At 34.6% G+C, this 20,566-nt stretch overlaps 1 protein-coding gene across 3 annotated transcripts in view; it reads left to right on the forward strand.

Annotated features, from left to right (window-relative positions):
* The window catches only part of Ypel (Yippee-like), a 97,770-nt gene that overhangs the window by 66,315 nt on the left and 10,889 nt on the right, over positions 1–20,566 (forward strand). For all 3 annotated transcript variants that reach the window (XM_065348134.1, XM_065348135.1, XM_065348136.1), the window contains 2 exons: positions 11,092–11,135; positions 11,231–11,339. In XM_065348134.1, coding sequence (XP_065204206.1) covers positions 11,092–11,135; positions 11,231–11,339 — 153 coding nt within the window. The remainder of the gene's footprint in view (positions 1–11,091; positions 11,136–11,230; positions 11,340–20,566) is intronic.

Here is a 20,566-nt window from a genome sequence, read left to right on the forward strand (position 1 = left end):
TTAGTGCTGATATACTACTGTATATTTTGTAAGGTACACATACTCGTATATGTAGAGTTATGTATTATTATTATTTGTAGATACCTAACCTAACGTTCTGCAGCCTTGGAATTGGCTGCGTGGTAAACCTCCCGAGGGTCGTTTGCCTCGCGTCGCGCTGCGCCACGCCGCCGCGTGTATCTCGACTCTCGAGTACGTCGAACTTTTCATTTATCTGGGTTTTTCGCCCTCTGCGATATGGCCAATTAGACAAGCTCGCGATTTTTTACGCGAAGCGTGAAAAATTCGCGAAATAAAATGATACGTACGTACGTAGTAAGAGTATGTTGCAAATTAAGTATCGAATTGCATTATTATTTTGTAGATGCACAGGTCGATGTTACCTTGCTTATGGCAGTGTTAGGTTTGTGGTTGAAGGAGGTTCATTTTGTAAAAAAATATGTCTAATTGCCAACGTACATATTTTCCATTATAGTCCGGCATAAATGACAATAGGAGTAATTGCACCCCCCCCCCCGCAGATCCTCCGAGACAATTTTTTTCATAAAGGGAACATCCTAAGGAACATTTTGAAGCAAACTTGCCCAAAAAAAGTTGGCTTTACTTACAAAATACACTGAAAGAAAAAATTTGGTTTTTATATGAACAATTCACAAAAGTACAAGGAATGATTCCATTTTTTAGTAACCATTCCACTTTTTAGTAACCTTTCCATCATTTTGGTAATGATTAACATGCTATTTAGTAATGAATACTAAATACAAGGAAATTATGCCTATTCCATTGTGAAATTCGAATGGTTACAAAAAAAATGACTAATCATTACTAGTGTTTGAGAACCATTACCAAACCATAAAGCAATCTGTACAATTATTGCATGATCAGGTTCTTTTTTAAGGGTTTTCTTCAAGTTTGTCTTTCTTCAGTTTGAAGTTTGAACTGTTATATGTTTGAGTTGTGTATAAGCTTAATTAGTGACAGTGAGTTGATGAAGTTTTAAAATTTTGTATGTCTAAGTTTTGAAGATGGAAGTTTTCACCAAGGATTTAGCTGATAATGCGAATTTCAAAGCTCTATCTTTTTTTTTTGTAAGGATTGTGTGTGCCTTTAATTTTTAAGTGAAACTGTTGTCCATTTATTACACTTTTTTGGGACTAAAATTTGAAGATTGTTTTTGACTCAAAAACCCCTGAAAATTTGACTGCTATGTACCCCAAATTGCTAGTCTTTTCCTCTTAATACTTGTGTGGATATATGTGCTTAGGTATGCAATTAAGTACATATCTTTTTTTTTAGTGTGAAGCACTTTCAGTTTTAGAAACCCATGAAAAGCAGCATGTTTTTCTTTTTGCTGGAAATGTTTCACAAATGACCAATTTCTTTTTAAACAAAATATTTCACTGTGATCAAACACATCTCAAAAAATTTGAAAAATTATTGGCTACAGATACATATGTTTGGGTGGATAAATTCCTCGAAATTGATCAAAAAAAATTACCTCCCTGAAAGAGGATAGATAGCCATGTATGCTTAATTTAATACCAATTCCTAAACCTGCATCAGTGGTGTACTCCTGTAAATGAAGTTGACAAACATCCCTTACATCAGTATAGGTACCAGATATGCGGGGTAGGAGGAGATCAGCAAGAATCAAACTAAACATCCCAGAGAAAGTAGAGAAGAAAACAGGTTCCATCACTCTCCAGTTGGAGTGTAAGGGGGAGATAATGACTTTTCTGTGCAACTACAACATACTACCTAGGCGCCTACCCTTAGGAATGGTTAACAGACATCTTTGGAATGGTTACGTTACATGTGAAATAGTTACTTTTTTGAATAGTAATCATTACTTTTTTATGGGGTAATGTTTCTAAAACATTGATTCAACCATTCAATCCTATTTTGGTAACCATTCCAAAAATCTAGTCATGTCACAACTTTACTAAAATGTTTTGTAATGATTCCTATTTTTTTTAAAAACCATTCCAAATTTTTTCTTTCAGTGTAGCGGCCATTTTGATTGACAGGTCAGCCGAAATCGCGGATTTTGCGAAATTTTTCAAACCTTCCTAAGGTAGATCGAAAAATCATGTAAAAATTTATCACCTGCCAAAATTTCAAGTACTAAAGTGCGTTTTTCGATTTTTGGTGAATTTTTGAAAATCCAATTTAGGCCAAAAATGAGGGAAAAAATCAAAATTTTACCAAATTGACCGAGAAAGCTGAAATTTGGGATATACCCTATTTTCGACATGCCAAATCGATTGGAAACGATTTCAACCCGTTTTGAGCAGTTCTGGAGCCTCCAGCAGATTTTTGAAACTCGAAATTTTCACAAAATTCCATCAAATTGGAGTTGTAAAGCTGAAATTTATTCTAAAAACTAATTTCAATACGTTACGAAGTACTGCAGGTGAATTTCAAGTCGTTTTGGAGCCTCCAGCGACTTTTTGAAAATTCCTGAAACCTCCAGCAGATTTTTGAAACTTTAAATATTTTCACAAAATTTCATCAAATGGAGATGGAAAGCTGAAATTTACTCTACACTTCAATTTTAACACCCTCTGAGGAGTACTTAAGGTGGGTTGAAGTCATTTTAGAGCCTCCATCGACTTTTTGAAAATTACTGGAGCCTCCAGTAGATTTTTGAAACTTGAAATTTCCCCAAAATTTCATCAAACGGAGATGGAGAGTCGAAATTCATTCTGCAAACTAATTTCAATACGCTACGAAGTTGACTGCTGTTGGATTTCAAGTTGTTTTGGAGCCTCCAGCGACTTTTTGAAAGGTTGTATGGCGTTTTTTTGGAAAATTGAAATTTCCTAAAAGTAGCCGGAAACTTCAAAACAATTTGAAACCACCATGTAGTCTGCGAAGTAAATTTCAGCTTGCCAACTACATTTGATAAATTAATGTTGCGGGAATTTCAAGTTTCAAAAATCTACTGGAGGCTCCACTAATTTTCAAAAAAGTCGCTGAAGGCTCCAAAACGACTTGAAATCCACCAGCAGTCAACTTCATAGCGTATTAAAATTAGTTTGCAGAATGAATTTCGACTCACCATCTCAGTTTGATGGAATTTTGGATAATTTCGAGTTTCAAAAATTTGTTGGAGGCTCCAGAACTACTCAAAACGGGTTGAAACCGTCTCCAATCGATTTGGCTTGTCGAAAATAGGGTATATCCCAAATTTCAGCTTTCTTGGTCTATTCGGTAGAATTTTGATTTTTCCCCTCATTTTTGGCCTAAATTGGATTTTCAAAAATTCACCAAAAATCGAAAAACGCACTTTAGTACTTGAAATTTTGACAGGTGATAAATTTTTGCATGATCTTTCAATCTACCTTAGTAAGGTTTGAAAAAGTTCGTGCAAGTCCTATGTTGAAACGCAAAATCTGCGATCTCGGCTGACCTGTCAATTAAAATGGCCGCCATTTTGTAAGTAAGGCCAACTTTTTTTTGGACAAGTTTGCTTTAAAATGTTCCTTAGGATGTTCCCTTTAAGAATAAAGTTGCCCCGGTGATCGGCCGATGGGGGGGGGGGGTGCAATTACTCCTATTGTCATATGTCGGACTATTACTGATTGCTCTTGGGGGGAAAAATCTCCAATTTTGAGACTATTTTTTGAGCTCTATCCTTTACATACGAGTGCAGTCTAACACTCCTGTTCCTGTTTTCCATATTCGTGTACTGCTTATTTCTTGTGTGGTGTGCTTTTTTTTCAAATCATTTATAAAATGCTAATTTTCGCTCCAATTGGGAAAGTAGTCCAGGTTTTTTAAAAAAATATTTCCAAAAAATCCCATTTTTTGTCAAAATTGTCAAGAATTTCCAATTTTGTAAATTTTGTCAAAAAGTTCTCATTTTTTACAAAGTTGCTAAGATAAGTAGGTACCTTTTCTAGATTTTCAATTAAATCTTTCAAAAAAAATCAATTTTGGCCTTGGCTGTCTAAAATTTTTTTTTGTTTTTTATTTTTAAAAATTGTCGAATAAAAATGTTCTTGTGAGTGAAAATGCATGAAAATCTTGTTTTTTTTTTTTGCGTAAATTTCCAAAAAAAATACCCTTTTTTTGTCGAAATTGTCAAATAATAGGTCCTGTTGTTTTGCCTAAAATGCTCCGAAAAATCCTGTTTTCCCCTGAATTGAAAAATGCCGAAAAAGGTCTCGATTCTGAAAAATTTCCAATTGCTAAAAAATAAGAAATTTTGGATTTTCTGCCGAAACGTTCAAAAAACCTCGATTTTTACCTTGGCTGACTGAAAAATGATTTTTTTGCTCACCCCCCCCCCCCCTCCCCTCCTCCAATAAAAGTAATAATGTTTCGTGAAAAATGTCGAAACAAATGTATACACTGTTTTTTGTCAAAAAGTCCAGAAAATGTCTCTACTTCTAAAAATAGTCAAAATAATACATAAAAAAATCTATAATTTGTGTCAAAATTATCCTCATTTTTGTATAAAAAGTTGTTTTTTCCATAATTTCCCAATAGAAGTTCTATTTTCCGAAAATTTCTAAAAAGTTCCTCTTTTTGTGAAAATTGTCAAAAAGTTTCATTAAAATTGAAAATTTTTCATTTCTGATCTAAACTTTTTAGCATATTCTCTTCACAAAAAGCATCGCCTGGTTTTCTCAATAATGTTGAGTTTCTTTTTAAGAGTCTCACAAAGTCGAAAAAATCAAATAAAAAATTCAAGTTTTTGGAAAATTTTCTATTTCTGGTCAAAACGTTTCTAAACACTTCCCTTCTTCGAGAAAAAAATCTCCCTCGGTCCTTCAAACAATAGTATTGTTTCTCACACACGGGCCCCCAAAATGGAGAAAAACCAAAAGAATTAATGAATTTATTTCAATTAAATTTTTTTTGATTTTTCTCGAGCTACCTAATATGAAATGCTATTGTCTGGGAGACCGAGAGAGATTTCTCCTTGAAGAGAGGGGTTGGGAATGGGGATATTTAGAAAAGTTTTGACCAGAAACAGAAAATTTTTCAAAGACCTAAATTTTTTATATGAAGTAATAATAAATTGAAGTCAGCAACATTATTTTTCTAGTTTTCGATTTCTGCGTTAGAATTTCTCTAAATAACCCAGATGCAATTATTTTTGGAAATTTGGAGGGTCTTTCGCGATCTTGTTTTTTTTTGGGGGGGGGAGCAGTAAAAACTACTAAACCGTGTTTTCCTCGTGAATTAAACGAACCACATCAAATTTTTTTCAATTCTTGTAAAATTGGGGGAAAAATTGAAAATGAAATGACAAATTGATTGCTATTGAATTTAACACGCTGAATTGGAAAATATTGACTCATTTTTCGATCTGAAACCCCTTCAGTGGCGCGCCAAGGGGGTGAAGGGGGCCATCAACCCCCACGAACAAAAATTTAATATTTTTTCGGAAAATTTTCACTCTTGTTTCTCTCGAGCACAGAGTGTCTAACAAAATCTGAAAACTGAAAAAAGGGACCGAGGAAGGATATTTTCAAAATTGAAAATGTACTGATAACCCCCTCCCCCATTAATTTTCACAAAAGTACCAAAAAAAAAGCTTCAAAAATTTACTTATAAATTTTAAAATGAACAAAAAAATATCCAAGAAATTATATCGAATAATCGAAATAGGTAATCGATTGGTTTTCATTAAAAAAATATTTAATTATTTTGACGTTATAAAAAATGAAAAATTCTAAAAAATTGAGTTTTCATTTTTCGCTCAAAGTTGATTAAATGACACAATTATTTGAAAATTTGGAGAAAAGCACGACCCATAAGATAGGCAAAAAGACAAACTTTTCCTGACCTTCTGGATCGCAAGAACTGTTAGACACCTTGCAGCTGTAATTTTATCTACATTTTCATAAAATAATCACACCTCACGAAAGGTTTTTAGAAAATTACCTCTAAATGTAGATTTTTCGTGCTCAAAAAATCTGACCCCCCACCCCCTTTCAAAAATCCTGGCTACGTCACTAAATCCCAGTTTTGAAAAATGATGTGTAACCAAAGTCGTGGAGTTGAGATAGGTACGTAATGATATTTTTTTTGAATTTGATCTCTCAAAATCTTCATCGTAGCTTCCTCATTTTGAAAAAAAAATCAACAGGAAGGGCGGGGCGTATGTTGAGGGATCACCCCCCCCCCTCCAATACACATATGCACACTCAGCGACCTCGAATTATCATCAATCGATCTATCGTATCGTAGGTATTCGAACTACCCCATAAGAATCGACGAGATCAAATACGCGTATAAAAATCTCCCATTAATTCTACTATTGCGCGTAAAATAACATAAAATATAGCGAAACTTGGCGAAAACATCGTAAAAAATTACTCAATTTGCTATTTAGGAGATGTTTGTCGAGCATTCTCGATATTGGTGCGAAAACTTGTTCAAAAATGGGTAAAATTGATAGAAATTGATTTTAAAACTATACTTAAAATTTGTGAAAACTCGTAAAAATCAATGAAAAGTTATTGAAATTGCATAAAAACGTTGAAACAATAAAAATACGTACAAACATGTACAAAAAATTCAATATCTATTATTTTTTGAAATATGAAATTCTCGAATTCTTTCGAACTAATCAATTACTGGTTTTCACCCCCCCTCCCCCCTCCTCCTTAAAAATACTTTTTCTCGCGTTTTTTCAAATAGGAAACGCTGCAATTTCTATGATGATACGAGTGTTTGAGCAGAATTTCTAGGAATTTTTTTATTCCTAAAATTTGAATTCTTGACTGACACGACAATAGTAGCGAAAAAAGAACCGCGAGGCAAAATTTCAACCTCACAGTGCGAAAAACTGTTGGAATTTTCAATTTTATGACTATTTTGCGAGGCGTCCTATGGCACCACTTTGTACGAACTTCAACTTGCAGTACTAGGTACCTATACCTACATTTATGTACATTTTCATGGCTTAATTCGTAATATATTCGAGTTAGTTATTTAAGTTGGTATATTGCATGGGATTCTCTTTCGTAATTTTCAACTATTGTCGTCTTCGCGTCGGTATTCACGCGTTGTAATTATATTACATGCGACGATGTTTATACGAGTAAAGCTGGCGAAAATACTCGTATACGAGTATATTCGTATTCGTATAGGTATTATAGGTATTGCGATGTAAAGGAAGGGAAAAAAGACGACCTTGATCCGACTCGTGCGAGTTTATACATCGATTACATAACACTTGTGTAGTGTAGAGGTGTATTATGTACGCGTCTAGAACATTTGATTAGAATTAATTACGCGTTAAAAAATCCATTTCCTGGTTTCCCGGGGGGGTAATGAAGTTTTTATTTTTGGCTTGATTAGCGCCGCCGCGCTGTCACGCTGGCCATAGACAAAACAGTGCAGGAGGTAGGAATACCCAGTGATAAGATAATATGTACTTGCGATAGCTTCTGAACTTCGGTATGTGGTGGTGAGAAATTCGAAATGGATGAATTTGGGGAATGGTTAGAAAGGCGAAGGACCGAAAAATTATAAAACATTTCATCGAGAAAATGGTCCGCGAATAATGACGCAGGAGTGGGAAATTTTCAACAAAAAGAAATCGAATTATTCATTCCATTCTTTTTTGATTTTTTTTTATTTCTTACTGATTGTTGGAGTTCTATATGTATAAGGGGACAAAATTGCTTGGGAGATCAGAGGCAGTTTCTCTGGGAAAACGGATTATCCAGAAGAATTCTGACGTCAAAATGGGAAATTTCTGGCTACATTTCGATTGAATTTACTTATCCATTTGTTTAATTTTTGTTTTCAACTCGGTGAGAGGGCTGACTCGATTTTTTTTGAACTCAAAAATTAAAGTATCCCAACCGACGATAAAAGGGGATCGTTAGAGGACTCTAAAATACCCCCACGTGCCCAAATTTCAGGCGCCGAATTTCATTTTTAGATTTTTAAAAATTCGAATTTGGGCCAAGAAAATGGAAAAAACCAACATTTTATGAAATTGATGTGGAAAGCTGAAATTTGATTTTTACCCGGTTTTCGATGATCTTAGTTAATTGATGATGGTCTACAAACGGTTCTGGAGCCTCCAGCAGATTTTCAGATTCTCCAAAAAAAAACCTGGAGTCCTCAAAACGGTTTGAAATTATCACCAATAAACTCGGAAGACCACAAATGAGGCACCAACCAATTTTCAGCTTTCTACTCGTAGCTTATAGTCCGGCATAGGACAATAGGAGTAATTGACCCCCCCCCCCCGCCGATTCACCGCGACAACTTTTTTCTTTAAGGGAACATCCTAAGGAACATTTTAAAGCAAACTTGCCAAAACAAAATTGGGCTTACTTACAAAATGGCGACCATTTTGATTGACAGGTTAGCCAAAATCGCAGATTTTGCGTTTTAACATAGGACTTGCACGAACTTTTTCAAACTTTACAAAGGTAGATCGAAAGATCATGCAAAATTTATCACCTGTCAAAATTTCAAGTGCTAAAGTGCGTTCTTCGATTTTTGGTGAATTTTTGAAAATCGAATTTAGGCCAAAAATGAAGGAAAAAATCAAAATTTTACCGAATTGATCAAGAAAGCTGAAATTTGGTATATTCCCTATTTTAGACATGCCAAATCAATTGGAAACGGTTCCAACCCGTTTTGAGCAGTTCTGGAGCCTCCAGCAGATTTTTGAAACTCGAAATTCCCACAAAATTTCTACAAATTGGAGTTGTGAAGCTAAAATTTATTCTAAAAACTAATTTCAATACGCTACGAAGTACTGCAAGTGAATTTCAAGTCGTTTTGGAGCCTCCAGCGACTTTTTGAAAATTCCTGAAACCTCCAGCAGATTTTTGAAACTTTAAATTTTTACAAAATTTCATCAAAATGGAGATGGAAAGCTGAAATTTACTCTACACTCCAATTTTAACACCCACTGAAGACGACTTCAGGTAGGTTCAAGTAATTTTAGGGCCTCCAGTGACTATCTTTGAAAATTACTGGAGCCTCCAGCAGATTTTTGAAACTTTAAATTTTCACAAAATTTCATCAAATGGAGATGGATAGCTGAAATTTACTCTACCCTCCAATTTTAACACCCACTGAAGACGACTTCAGGTAGGTTCAAGTCATTTCAGGGCCTCCAGCGACTTTTTTGAAAATTACTGGAGCCTCCAGTAGATTTTTGAAACTTGAAATTTCCCCAACATCAATTTATCAAATGGAGTTGGCAAGCTGAAATTTACTTCGCCGACTACATGGTGGTTTCAAATGGTGTTGAAGCTTTCAGCTACTTTTAGGAAATTTCAATTTTTCAAAAAAACGTCATACAACCTTTCAAAAAGTCGCTGGAGGCCCCAAAACGACTTGAAATTTACCAGCAGTCAACTTCGTAGCGTATTGAAATTAGTTTGCAGAATGAATTTCGACTCTCCATCTTGGTTTGATAAAATTTTGGGGAAAATTCAAGTTTCAAAAATCTACTGGAGGCTCCAGTAATTTTCAAAAAAGTCGTTGGAGGCTTTAAAATGACTTGAAATCCACCAGAAGTCGTTTTCAGAGGGTGTTAAAGTTGGAGTGTAGAGTAAATTTCAGCTTTCCATCTCCATTTGATGAAATTTTATGAAAATTTAAAGTTTCAAAAATCTGCTGGAGGCTTCAGGAATTTTCAAAAAGTCGCTGGAGGATCCAAAACGACTTGAAATTCACCTGCAGTACTTCGTATCGTATTGAAATTAGTTTTTAGAATAAATTTCAGCTTTACAACTCCAATTTGATGGAAATTTCGAGTTTCAAAAATCTGTTGGAGGCTCCAGAACTGCTCAAAACGGGTTGGAACCGTTTCCAATCGATTTGCCCTGTCGAAAATAGGGCATATCCCAAATTTCAGCTTTCTTGGTCAATTTGGTAAAATTTTGATTTTTTTCCCTCATTTTTGGCCTAAATTGGATTTTCAAAAAAATTCACCAAAAATCGAAAAACGCACTTTAGTACTTGAAATTTTGCCAGGTGATAAATTTTGCATGATCTTTCGATCTACCTTTGTAAAGTTTGAAAAAGTTCGTGCAAGTCCTATGTTAAAACGCAAAATCTGCGATTTCGGCTGACCTGTCAATCAAAATGGCCGCCATTTTGTAAGTAAGGCCAACTTTTTTTTGGGCAAGTTTGCTTAAAAATGTTTCTTAGGATGTTCCCTTTAAGAAAAAAAGTTGTTACGGAGGATCGGCGTGGGGGATGCAATTACTCCTATTCTCATATGCCGGACTATGAGTTTGGTAAAATTTTAATTTTTTCCTACTTCTGGCTCAAATAATTTTCAGAAATTCTCCAAAAATCTTAAAATGAACTATACAGTTTTTCAAATTTTTGTTTGTGGTGTATTTTGAGGTGCTCTTTGGATTCCTCTTTGTTCGGTTCAAAAATTCATAAAATCAATCTGTCAGTAAGTAGGCAAGTCTATCGATTCGATGAGAATTGTTAACAAAATTTGCAGATATCACGAATTTTGTAATAATCATAAAGCAGAAAAGAAACGTTGCTTGATTATAAAATCGTAAAATACGATAAAATTACTCATCTTATTACTGCGGTGGTGTTGAATCCATTAAATTTCAAAAGAATATAAAATCGTGAAAAAATTTATCGTTAGTAAAGATTGAAGTGTAGAATTTCTTAAATTCATTATACGCTCGTGAATCGTATAAATAAAATTAATTGTCTGATTGAAAAAATCCTTTTTACTCGAAGCAGAAAAAAATTGTTAATTGACGTGAAAGAAATGCACTCGAGATGAATTTTAATTTTTTACTCAGAAGGTCGAGGTCGTGAAAATTACCAAAAAAAATTTTGCATTTAAATTTCTATAAAGTCGCAAAATTTGTAGGAAAAAAATTGCCCAAAAAATATGCAAAACAGTTATAATTCTAATGGCGACTAATAGAAGTTGATGAAAAACCGGATGAGAGCTAGTTAGTCGATGCAATAAAATGTACTGCTGCCTGCTCTATTTTTCGAATTCACATTCTATAAGAAAAAAAATTTCAAAAAGGCGTACTCTCGAAATAAGATTACAAAAGACTGTATAATGTACCTTTAATTAATTCTATTTTTCGTTTTTTTTTTATTTTTCAGTCGTTTCAAGGCAGCCAAGGAAGAGCGTATCTGTTCAATTCTGTGTAAGTATAAAAAAATATTCTGGTTTACTCTGGTTTATACGATTCTATTCAAATTTTACTCGAATTTTATCCTTTTTTTTCTTTCTCAATCGCAGCGTTAACGTAGGTTGTGGTCCGGCTGAAGAAAGAGTCCTGCTGACTGGTCTTCACGCTGTGGCAGACATATACTGCGAATGTTGCAAAACTACCCTCGGATGGAAATACGTAGGTTTTTTTCGATATTTTATTCTTTTAATATACCTATAGTATTTCATTATCGATAACGTTAAAAAATGCGAATATGGAGGCTTATAGGGAGGCCGTTTTTGTGACGATGAAGATCGAGCCTCGTCGATATGATTTAACGATCATTTTGACGCCTACGAAAGTTGCCATATTCGCAATTAAATTGGTGTACTGTGTGAGATGACCTCGACGAAATGAAAACGTGCACGAGATAATCGCCCTAGTGTATTATTTTCTTTAGACGAATTTCTTGCTCATGTACGAGTAAATGAGCACATAATGCTGTACGGTTTATTTTGCGTTCGAAATCAGCGTTTTTATGAGATGAATGGGGGGAGGGGGGAAGGTTAATGTAGATCATCAATTAAGATCGAATTTCTATTCGTTAGGTTAATGTGAAGTGCGATATTTCTCGACCCATATACGTACATTTATGTAGAAGAATTTAAGCTGATTTTTAATTCGTTTTAATGGATTTTTTGAAAGTTATTTCTGAATTTGAAAATAATTGTCTCTACGAAGTGATCTGATATTCCGATTAGTTTTGGGACAGGCTAACTTTTTATGTACTTTCCATTGGACCCATCGAATGAGAATTTTGATGGAAAATTCGGCCCTCAACTCGTTCAATGTGCTGCTATTAGTGCTCGTTTTCCCAATTGTAATACTATGTGCTTTGGCTTCCTGTAAAAGAGACCACTATATAAGCAGGAAAATAAACCTCCATTGTTTAAGCTCAGCGTACCTCTACCTACTCGTACGTTGATTATTATTATTTTTTTGAAATCTTACCATTATATTTATCACCACCTTGAACTCGGTGATAATTTTTCAACGTCCTTGAATGGTTTTGATTTTGACGTGCACAATGTACCTACCAGTCGACGCGACGTATGCATGTTTTCTTGACCCAGGCCAGGGTTTCTCATTATAATGGTAAATATTGGTCTAGATTCGAGGATTTTCGGCGTATTAAATCGACTTGCGGCCATTTCCGGCGCCTAAATACCGAAGTGCATTAATTAATACGCATCGTGGAAATTCAAGGTGTACAGATGTTTATTCGCGAATTGAATTGATTGACGAGTATTAGTATTGATGACGCTCAAATTGGGCTTTTCAATCTAAAGTTCGAATTTCAAAATGGCAGTGTAAATTAAATGCGAACTTTAATGTTTAAAATTACGTAAAAATTACCATCTTATTGTCTCAACTTTTGGTGTTGATTTGAAGTAAGGTATAGCTTTTTCAAAATTGAAATTATCAAGCGAGGAGGGGGGGATTTTTTCCTTAGAAATTTGAAGAGAAAAAATGTCCAAGTCGTGTGACGTATCAAATATCATGTTTTTAGAGATGGTGAACTCGAATGTGGTCTTGGTTTTTCGATCCGACCCCTCCCATGCCCCTTAGATGCCTTTTATCGGGGTCAAAATATAGAAATATTGGAAAAAATTTGATTTGTCTATCACACGACACGGATATTTTTTTCAAATTGTATCTAAATTTGGTAAAGAGGGAGCCTGTCCTCTGTCGAGAGTCTGTATTTTGAAAATTAAATTGTACGATTTTAAAATTGAGAAATTTTCCACCTCGAGTAGATTTTAATTCAACCTCTGCTTAGTCCTTGAAACACTCAAAAAAAATTCCTGCTGAAAGTTTTGTGCAGTTTTTTTTTTTTACAAAAATTGCCAAATAGTCATTTTTTAATCAAATGTTACTTGATATTTTAAATTCAGATTTTTCGTTCTTTGATGTCAATGTCAGGATGTTGAGTTACAACTTTTTTCGAGTTCTATTTCAAAATTTAAAAATTTTTATCGCATTTATTTTTGTTTTTAACTCTTAAGGTTATATTTACCAAGTTTTGAATCAAGAAATTTAATGTTTGTAAACTTGAATCCATAAATTTTGATTGGACTCTTTTCTCTCTCCCTTTTATCATGAAAAAACTTGAAAATAAGTTCCGCCATTGTTGCCAAAATTGCCAATTTTTTTCAATTTTTCATTCAAACAAATTCTTTTAATTTTTTTTTTAAGAAAAAAAGTTGGATTTGAACTTTTCCTTTTCCCTACCGCCTCCCAATTTTTTTTTCATTTTTTTCCATTTTTTGGATAAAATTTTGGAATTATTATTTTTTTATCCCCTTATTTCTTCAGAATCCCCCCCCCCCATTTTCTCGCATGCTTTGCCTCGCATTAATTTTTTTCGACCCCCCCCCCCCCTCCCTTCTTTCCATCTTTCACCTTTGAAACAATTTTTCCCAGAAGTTCCACTTTTTTCTCAAAGTTGCCAAGAAGTTGATTTTTCAAAAAAAAAAAAAAAAATCATTTTAAAAATATTTTTTAGTTGAATTTTGTAAATTTCCATTCATTTGCTTCTTTTTGTAGAAATAAATTTTTCATTTTTCTGTAGTTCTCTTTGGAAATTTTTCAAAAAAAAAACTTCTCATTTTACTAAATGAAATTCTGAACATTTGAAAAAAAACTTCACCGACAGTTCTGTTTTTTTTCCAAAATTTCCAAAAAGTGAGCTTTCTTCAAAATTAAAAACGGTAGTTTTTCATGTTTTTCAATCAAATTTTGAAACTTTTCATTGATATGGATCTTTTTGCAGAATGTTATTTTTCAATTTTTTTTCTTGTTCTTTTTGAATGTTTTTGACCTGAAAAATTTCCTATTTGAATGAATTCCAATTCTTCATCCTTCCCCCTTCTCCTCGCTCCTCCAGAAATTAAAACACTTTTCAAAAATTTCCATCAAAAGTTCCGGTTTTTTGTGATAATTGTGAATAAGTCTTGTTTTTTTTTTTGCCAAAATTGCAAAAAAAGTTAGATTTAATAAATTTTAATGTTTGTAAACTTGAATCCATAAATTTTGATTAGACAATTTTTTTAAAAAAAAGAATTCGACTCGACTTTCCCCTCCCCGATCTTTTTTTATTTTTCTCATTCTTTGAATGAAATTTTGAAATTATTTTTTCATTCCCTCACTCCCTTAGCACTTTTTTTTCATTTTTTTCTCGCAAGTTTTGGCTTGCATTAATTTTAATTCGATTCCCCTTCCCCTCATTTTTTCTCTTTTGAAACATTTGAAACAATTTTTCTCCTGAAAGTTTTACTTTTTTTCAAAGGAAGTGGATTTTTCATTTTTCGTAGTTCTCTTTAGGAATTTTTAAGGGAAAAAAAACTTTTGATTTGATCAAGTTCTGAACATTTGAAACAATTTTCCATCAGCAGTTCTATTTTTTGTCAAATCACCAAAAATCGAAGCTTTTTTCAAATTGGATAAAAAAATTTTTTTCATGTTTTTCAATCAAATTTTGAAACTTTCCATTCAACTATTATTGGTTCTTTTTGCGGAATTTTACTTTTTACTATTTTGTTTTCGTTATTTTAGAATGTTTTTGACTTGGAAAATGTTTGATTTACGAATAAATTCCAATTCTGCCTCCCCCTCCTCCTTCTTCCACAAATTAAAACTTTATTTAAAAATTCAGAAGTTCGAACTTTTAAAAATAATTTTATTTGGATGAAGAAAAATTTTCTCCTGATGAATTCTGACTCGACCCCTCCCGCCTCTTCATCCTCCCATCTTGAATGAATTTCAATGCCCCCTCCCCTCCCCTTCATCTAACTCGACTATCCAAAATTGGTAGGTAGTGATCGACTTGTCACATCTTATTTCAATAAACTCGACTTTTTTCAATTTTTTCAGTCGCTTTCAGAAGCTTTGTTGGATTAGACTTGAAAAATTTGTGGAATATTTTACTCATTGTCCTCGACAACTAATCAAATGAACGACACGTTCACGTTGTGTTCAATTTTTTTAGCATTTTCGTCGTTTTTAAGAGTGTTGATGAGAGAGAGGGGTGGATGGACGAATGGAAAAAATTAATCGATACTTAAGTGCATTCGGACTGGTAACAATCGATGTGAATTTCTGAATTTTGATCAAAAATGCGAGGGGAAGGGGGGGGGGGAATGAAAAACAAGTCAACGAAAATCTAATAATTACAATCAGAATTACGAAGCAGCCCTTTTCTCGCTAATTTAATTCGTTTTACGAAGTATTTCGAAATGATTTCCTTCACCTCGTAATTCGTCCTTAACTAGCGAAAAATTTCCAAGTTTATTCCGCAAACGTATAAATAGCTGCTTTTTTAATACCATAAAACTTTTTATAAAAAGATTTTCTTTGCAAAATACTCGTACCTTCGTTTCTGAGGTTATTCTGTCGTCCAACAACTTGGTTAAAGTTTACAACTCTATATCTACTATACATCTCAGTCTTAATTTACTGGACAAAATTTCACGGTAGGAAAAAAAATTTCTCATTTAATACTCGCCGGCGACGGAAATTTTTCCCCAGTGGAATTTCAAATTCGCGTAAACTTGGAAAAAAAATTTCCATCGGTGGCAATTTGTTATGTTTGCGTCGCCGCCTGAAGTTCTGCCGCCAACAAAAGTTTGCCCTTTTTGGTTTTTCTGTCGTTTTATTTTGATGGGATGGGCAGGGGTAGGGGCAGACAGCAGGCACGTCTCATCGTTAAAAATATCTTCGATAAACCGAGTCTCCTCTGGTATGGTACTGCTGCACAGCACCGCAATCATGCACATTTGCCAACCAGTAATAATGTTAGCCATAAAAAAATAATTCCTGTTCAACCAATGACCGAGTGTGAGTGTATTTTGCTGGAGCAACGACGCCGCACAGCCTTGATCCAATTATCATAAAACCGACGCCATGCGCCGCAGTCGACATTTTTTTTCTTTCGTTCTTTTTTTCTTTTTTTTTTTTTTTAAATACGGAAGCTCGTAAAATGCATGGTGCCTTGCTCGTAGTACTCGCGGGCAGGGTTGCAAATGTGACATATCACGTACATATAAGGGTTATTTTTACACGCAACCGAAAGATTGGGAAAAAATATGAAGTTTATGCGAATAAAAAAAAAACAAAGAGAACAAAAGTTAGAGGGGAGAGCCTTTTATGTACCATCTCGTATCGGTCGATGGGTCGCTATTTATCTAGTCGTAAACCAACGTACGTATATATTATCTAATCAAAATAAAGAGTACTACGAGCTAATTTTTGTCGCCATAATAATTACGACATTGTGACCGTACGGAAAACAATCACGGCGTAAATATGGTGTATAGATAAAAGAGATAATTTCGACGTAATTTTACTTACACCCCCCCCCCCCCCATCCCCTTGCATACTCTCATCATCATCAAATACGCACTGGTTGAGCTTCGATCTTCGTATCATTTTTTTTTTTTTTTTTTTTTTTTTAATGAATTTATTTGTGTCAAGTGCTGATAAGATGATAATCGAGTAATGAGTTAGACTTTGAACTTTCTTGTGCGTGTGTGATGAGTTATCTGATATTTTTTCTCGGTACTGTGTCCACAATTTGAATCATCCATTATTATACGATGACAGGTTGTGTCCACAAAGTGGACTAAAAGTGTTCGTATTTGTGTGAGTTGAAAAAAAATGGGTATTGTGTTTGCCTATTTGCGATATTAGAGGGAAAACTACTGACCTACGAGGAAACATTTTCAAGTTGGATTCTCCGATTTGAATGAAACCGAGCTATACTTAGATTGAAAGAGCATGTCCTAAAACTCCACTAATCAAATTTTTCCAAAAAAAAACTTTCAGTGGCCCTTTAAACTATATTGATTCCCTAGAAGAAAAAAAAACTCAAAGTTGAAAAAAAAATCCAAAAAAATGAAAATAAATCAAAATTAGGGGAAATGTTTTTGAAAATATCCATTTCCGCATTAGAATAATTTGTGCTACGTAATCCCCTTTTCAAACAAAAACCTCCTTTGAACTCCCAAATTATGTTGGCTCTCTCGTGTGGAGCTCCCAAATTTGGATAAAATAAAAAAAGATTTTTAAATTGATATTTCTAGAAATTTTTTGAAAATTCAATGGGCAAAATCTTTCTAAATAAGCACATTTTCAAGAAAAATCCTTCCTTGGCCCACAAATGCTGTTGGCTCCCTTGTATAAAGGCTCAAAAGTTGAGAAATATCAAAAAATATGTAAAATAATTGATGTCCTTAGGTAAAAATTATTCTACAATTTTTTATCTTCGAGCAGCAAGTCGATAATTTTGGTACCCCCCACAGTGGGCTGTGAGCACTGAGCACCCTCAAAACGCCTGTAATTCAAAAACTTACAATGAACCCTAAAGCAATACTACAATGATATGCTCCCTTATGTTTTTGGGGTCGCAGAATACGAATTTGAGAATATTTTTTTGTAGGGAATGGGGTGAGGGGGGTGAAAAATTCGAAATTTGACAATATTAATGTGTGATATGTCGAAATGTATGTTTTTTAGGGTGTAGATCACGAATATGACAATATTTTTTTCGTAGGGGTGAATGGTGGGGGGGGGGGTTGAAAGGGGTAAAACGGTGAAAAATTCAAAATTTGACTATAATGATGTGTGATATGTCGAAATGTATGTTTTCGAGGTTGTTGATCACGAATTTGACAATATTTCGTAGGGGTGAATAGTGGTGAATAGTGGGGGATGAAGGGGGTGAAGAATTCAAAATTTGACAATAATAATGTGTGATATGTCTAAATGTATGTTTTTGAGGGTGTAGATCACGAATCTGACAATATTTTTTTCGTAGGAATGAATAGTGGGGGGTGAAGGGGGTAAAAACGGTGAAAAATTCAAAATTTGACTATAACGATGTGTGATATGTCGAAATGTATGTTTTCGAAGGTGTAGAAGAGCTGAAGGGTGGGGAATGAAGAATTTTCTGTTGGGAAGCCGTTAAAGCCCTAGTAAGAGAAAATTTATAACATTTTAACGAAATTCACTAAGATTTTTCACTATAATTGACTGTGGAGGTCGCCGGGGCTCTTTGGGGCAAAAATGGCAATTAACATCTTGAAATACACTATCTTAAGTATTACCAGCCACTGAAATTTTTCGTGCATCTACGTGCAAAAATCTGTTCTGTTCCAATTTATGCAACAGAGTAGGCAAAAAACGAGATTTTAACATGAATTATACCTCTATAATTACTTTTTAAAAACTAAAATTCAGTAAAAAGGTGAAAAGTAATTAGGTACTTTCAGTTGAATTATTCATATGTACTTGGTACATTTCGACGTATCACACATCATTATAGTCAAATTTTGGATTTTTCACCGTTTTCACCCCCTTCGCCCCCCACCATTCACTCCTACGAAAAAAATATTGTCAGATTCGTGATCTACACCCTCAAAAACATACATTTCGACATATCACACATCAATATTGTCAAATTTTGACTTTTCACCCCCCCTTACCACCTCACCCCCCACCCCTACCAAAAAAATATTGTCAAATTCGTATTCTGCGACCCCAAAAACATAAGGGAGCATACCATTGCACTATTGTTTTAAGGTTCATTTTAAGTTTTTGAATTACAGGCGTTTTGAGGGTGCTCACAGCCCACTGTGCCCCCCCCCAACTAAAAAGAATCAATATTCATTATTTTTGTTCTAAAAGTCTTGCTTTTTGCCAAACTAGCTCATAAAGTTCTATTTTTAGCCAAATTTTTGTAAAAAATGATGGCTATTGAGGTAGGACCAACTTTGGATAAAAAAGTCGGGGGTCAAAAATTTTGATAGTTCTCGACGTTTTGAGCTCAAATTTGACGATTCCCGGTGGTGTGACAGATTTTATGCATAAGATATGGTAGGTTTATAAGTTTTAGCACAATGGTGATTTTTACATTTTATGACCTGGAACCTGTTCTAATTGATCAAATAAAGTCAAACTTGAGGAATGGGGTTCATTTGGGAGCTAGAGTGAACCCCTGCAGTGGGGAGGGTCAAAGTTGAAAATTACAGAAAAGTCATTTTTTGGAGGGGCATAATATGGCCCTAAATGGACAAAAGGGGTCCAAAATCATACCATTGGTCGGTACCTCCATTGTGATCAACATATTTAAATTTCAGCTTCCTAGGTCATCCCCACCCCATTCAAGGTGGGAAAACCCACATTTTACCCCTATTTTTGACCCCCTCACCCCTAAAACGGATCTAGGGGGTCCAAATTTTCAGCATACAGTAGGAGGGTGTCCCGTGAGTACTTATTGCAGGTTTCAACCTTCCACCCTTATTTGACCTCTCTCCAGGGTCAAAAAAGTGGATTTTTTGGTCCATTTTACATGTTTTTTGACATTTACGAAAGCCTACAGCCCCTCCAAATTGACCTAGAGGGTTCAAATTTTCACAGTACAATGGGAGGATGTACCCGAAGTGCCTTCTGCATGTTTCAAGCTTCCAAGCCCATTTGACTCCTCATCAGGGTCTAAAAAGTGAAATTTTGGGCTATTTTACGTGTTTTTCGACTTTCGACCGACGTTTAAGAAAGCCTACAGCCTCTCCAAATTGACCTAGAGGGTTCAAATTTTCACAGTACAATGGGAGGATGTACCCGAAGTGCCTTCTGCATGTTTCAAGCTTCCAAGCCCATTTGACTCCTCATCAGGGTCTAAAAAGTGAAATTTTGGGCTATTTTACGTGTTTTTCGACTTTCGACCGACGTTTAAGAAAGCCTACAGCCTCTCCAAATTGACCTAGAGGGTTCAAATTTTCACAGTACAATGGGAGGATGTACCTGAAGTGCCTTTTGCAGGTTTTAACCTTCCAACCCCATATGACTCCTCATCAGGGTCAAAAAAGTGAAATTTTGGGCTATTTTATGTGTTTTTTGACTTTTAATCGACAATTAGGAAAGCCTACAGCTCCTCCAAATTGACCTAGAGGGTTCAAAGTTTCACAGTACAATGGAAGGATGTACTTGAAGTACCTATTGCAGGTTTCAACCTTCCAACTCTATTTGACCCCATTCCAGGGTCAAAGGGTGCGAGTAGTTCAAGAACTCTCAATGTTTATGGCACAAAAAAATTTGCTCGTCAAAAACACAAAGTTACAATGGGGGGGGGGCGAGATGTCAAAAAGCGTCAATTTTTGGCAAAATAGTCAAAAGTGTCCATTGTTGGTAAACTTTTCAAAAAGGTCAATTTTTGCCAAAATTGAACTTTTCAAAAAGGTCAATTTTTGCCAAAATTATCAAACAGTCTTGTTCTTTCTAAGATTTCCCAAAAAAACCCACTGCTTTTGTCAAAATTGTCAGAAAATTCCTGTTTTTTGTAAAAATTTTGTGAGAGGGGGTCAATTTTT

This window comes from Planococcus citri, chromosome 2 (assembly GCF_950023065.1).
Source record: "Planococcus citri chromosome 2, ihPlaCitr1.1, whole genome shotgun sequence".
In the NCBI taxonomy this organism is placed as follows: domain Eukaryota; kingdom Metazoa; phylum Arthropoda; class Insecta; order Hemiptera; family Pseudococcidae; genus Planococcus; species Planococcus citri.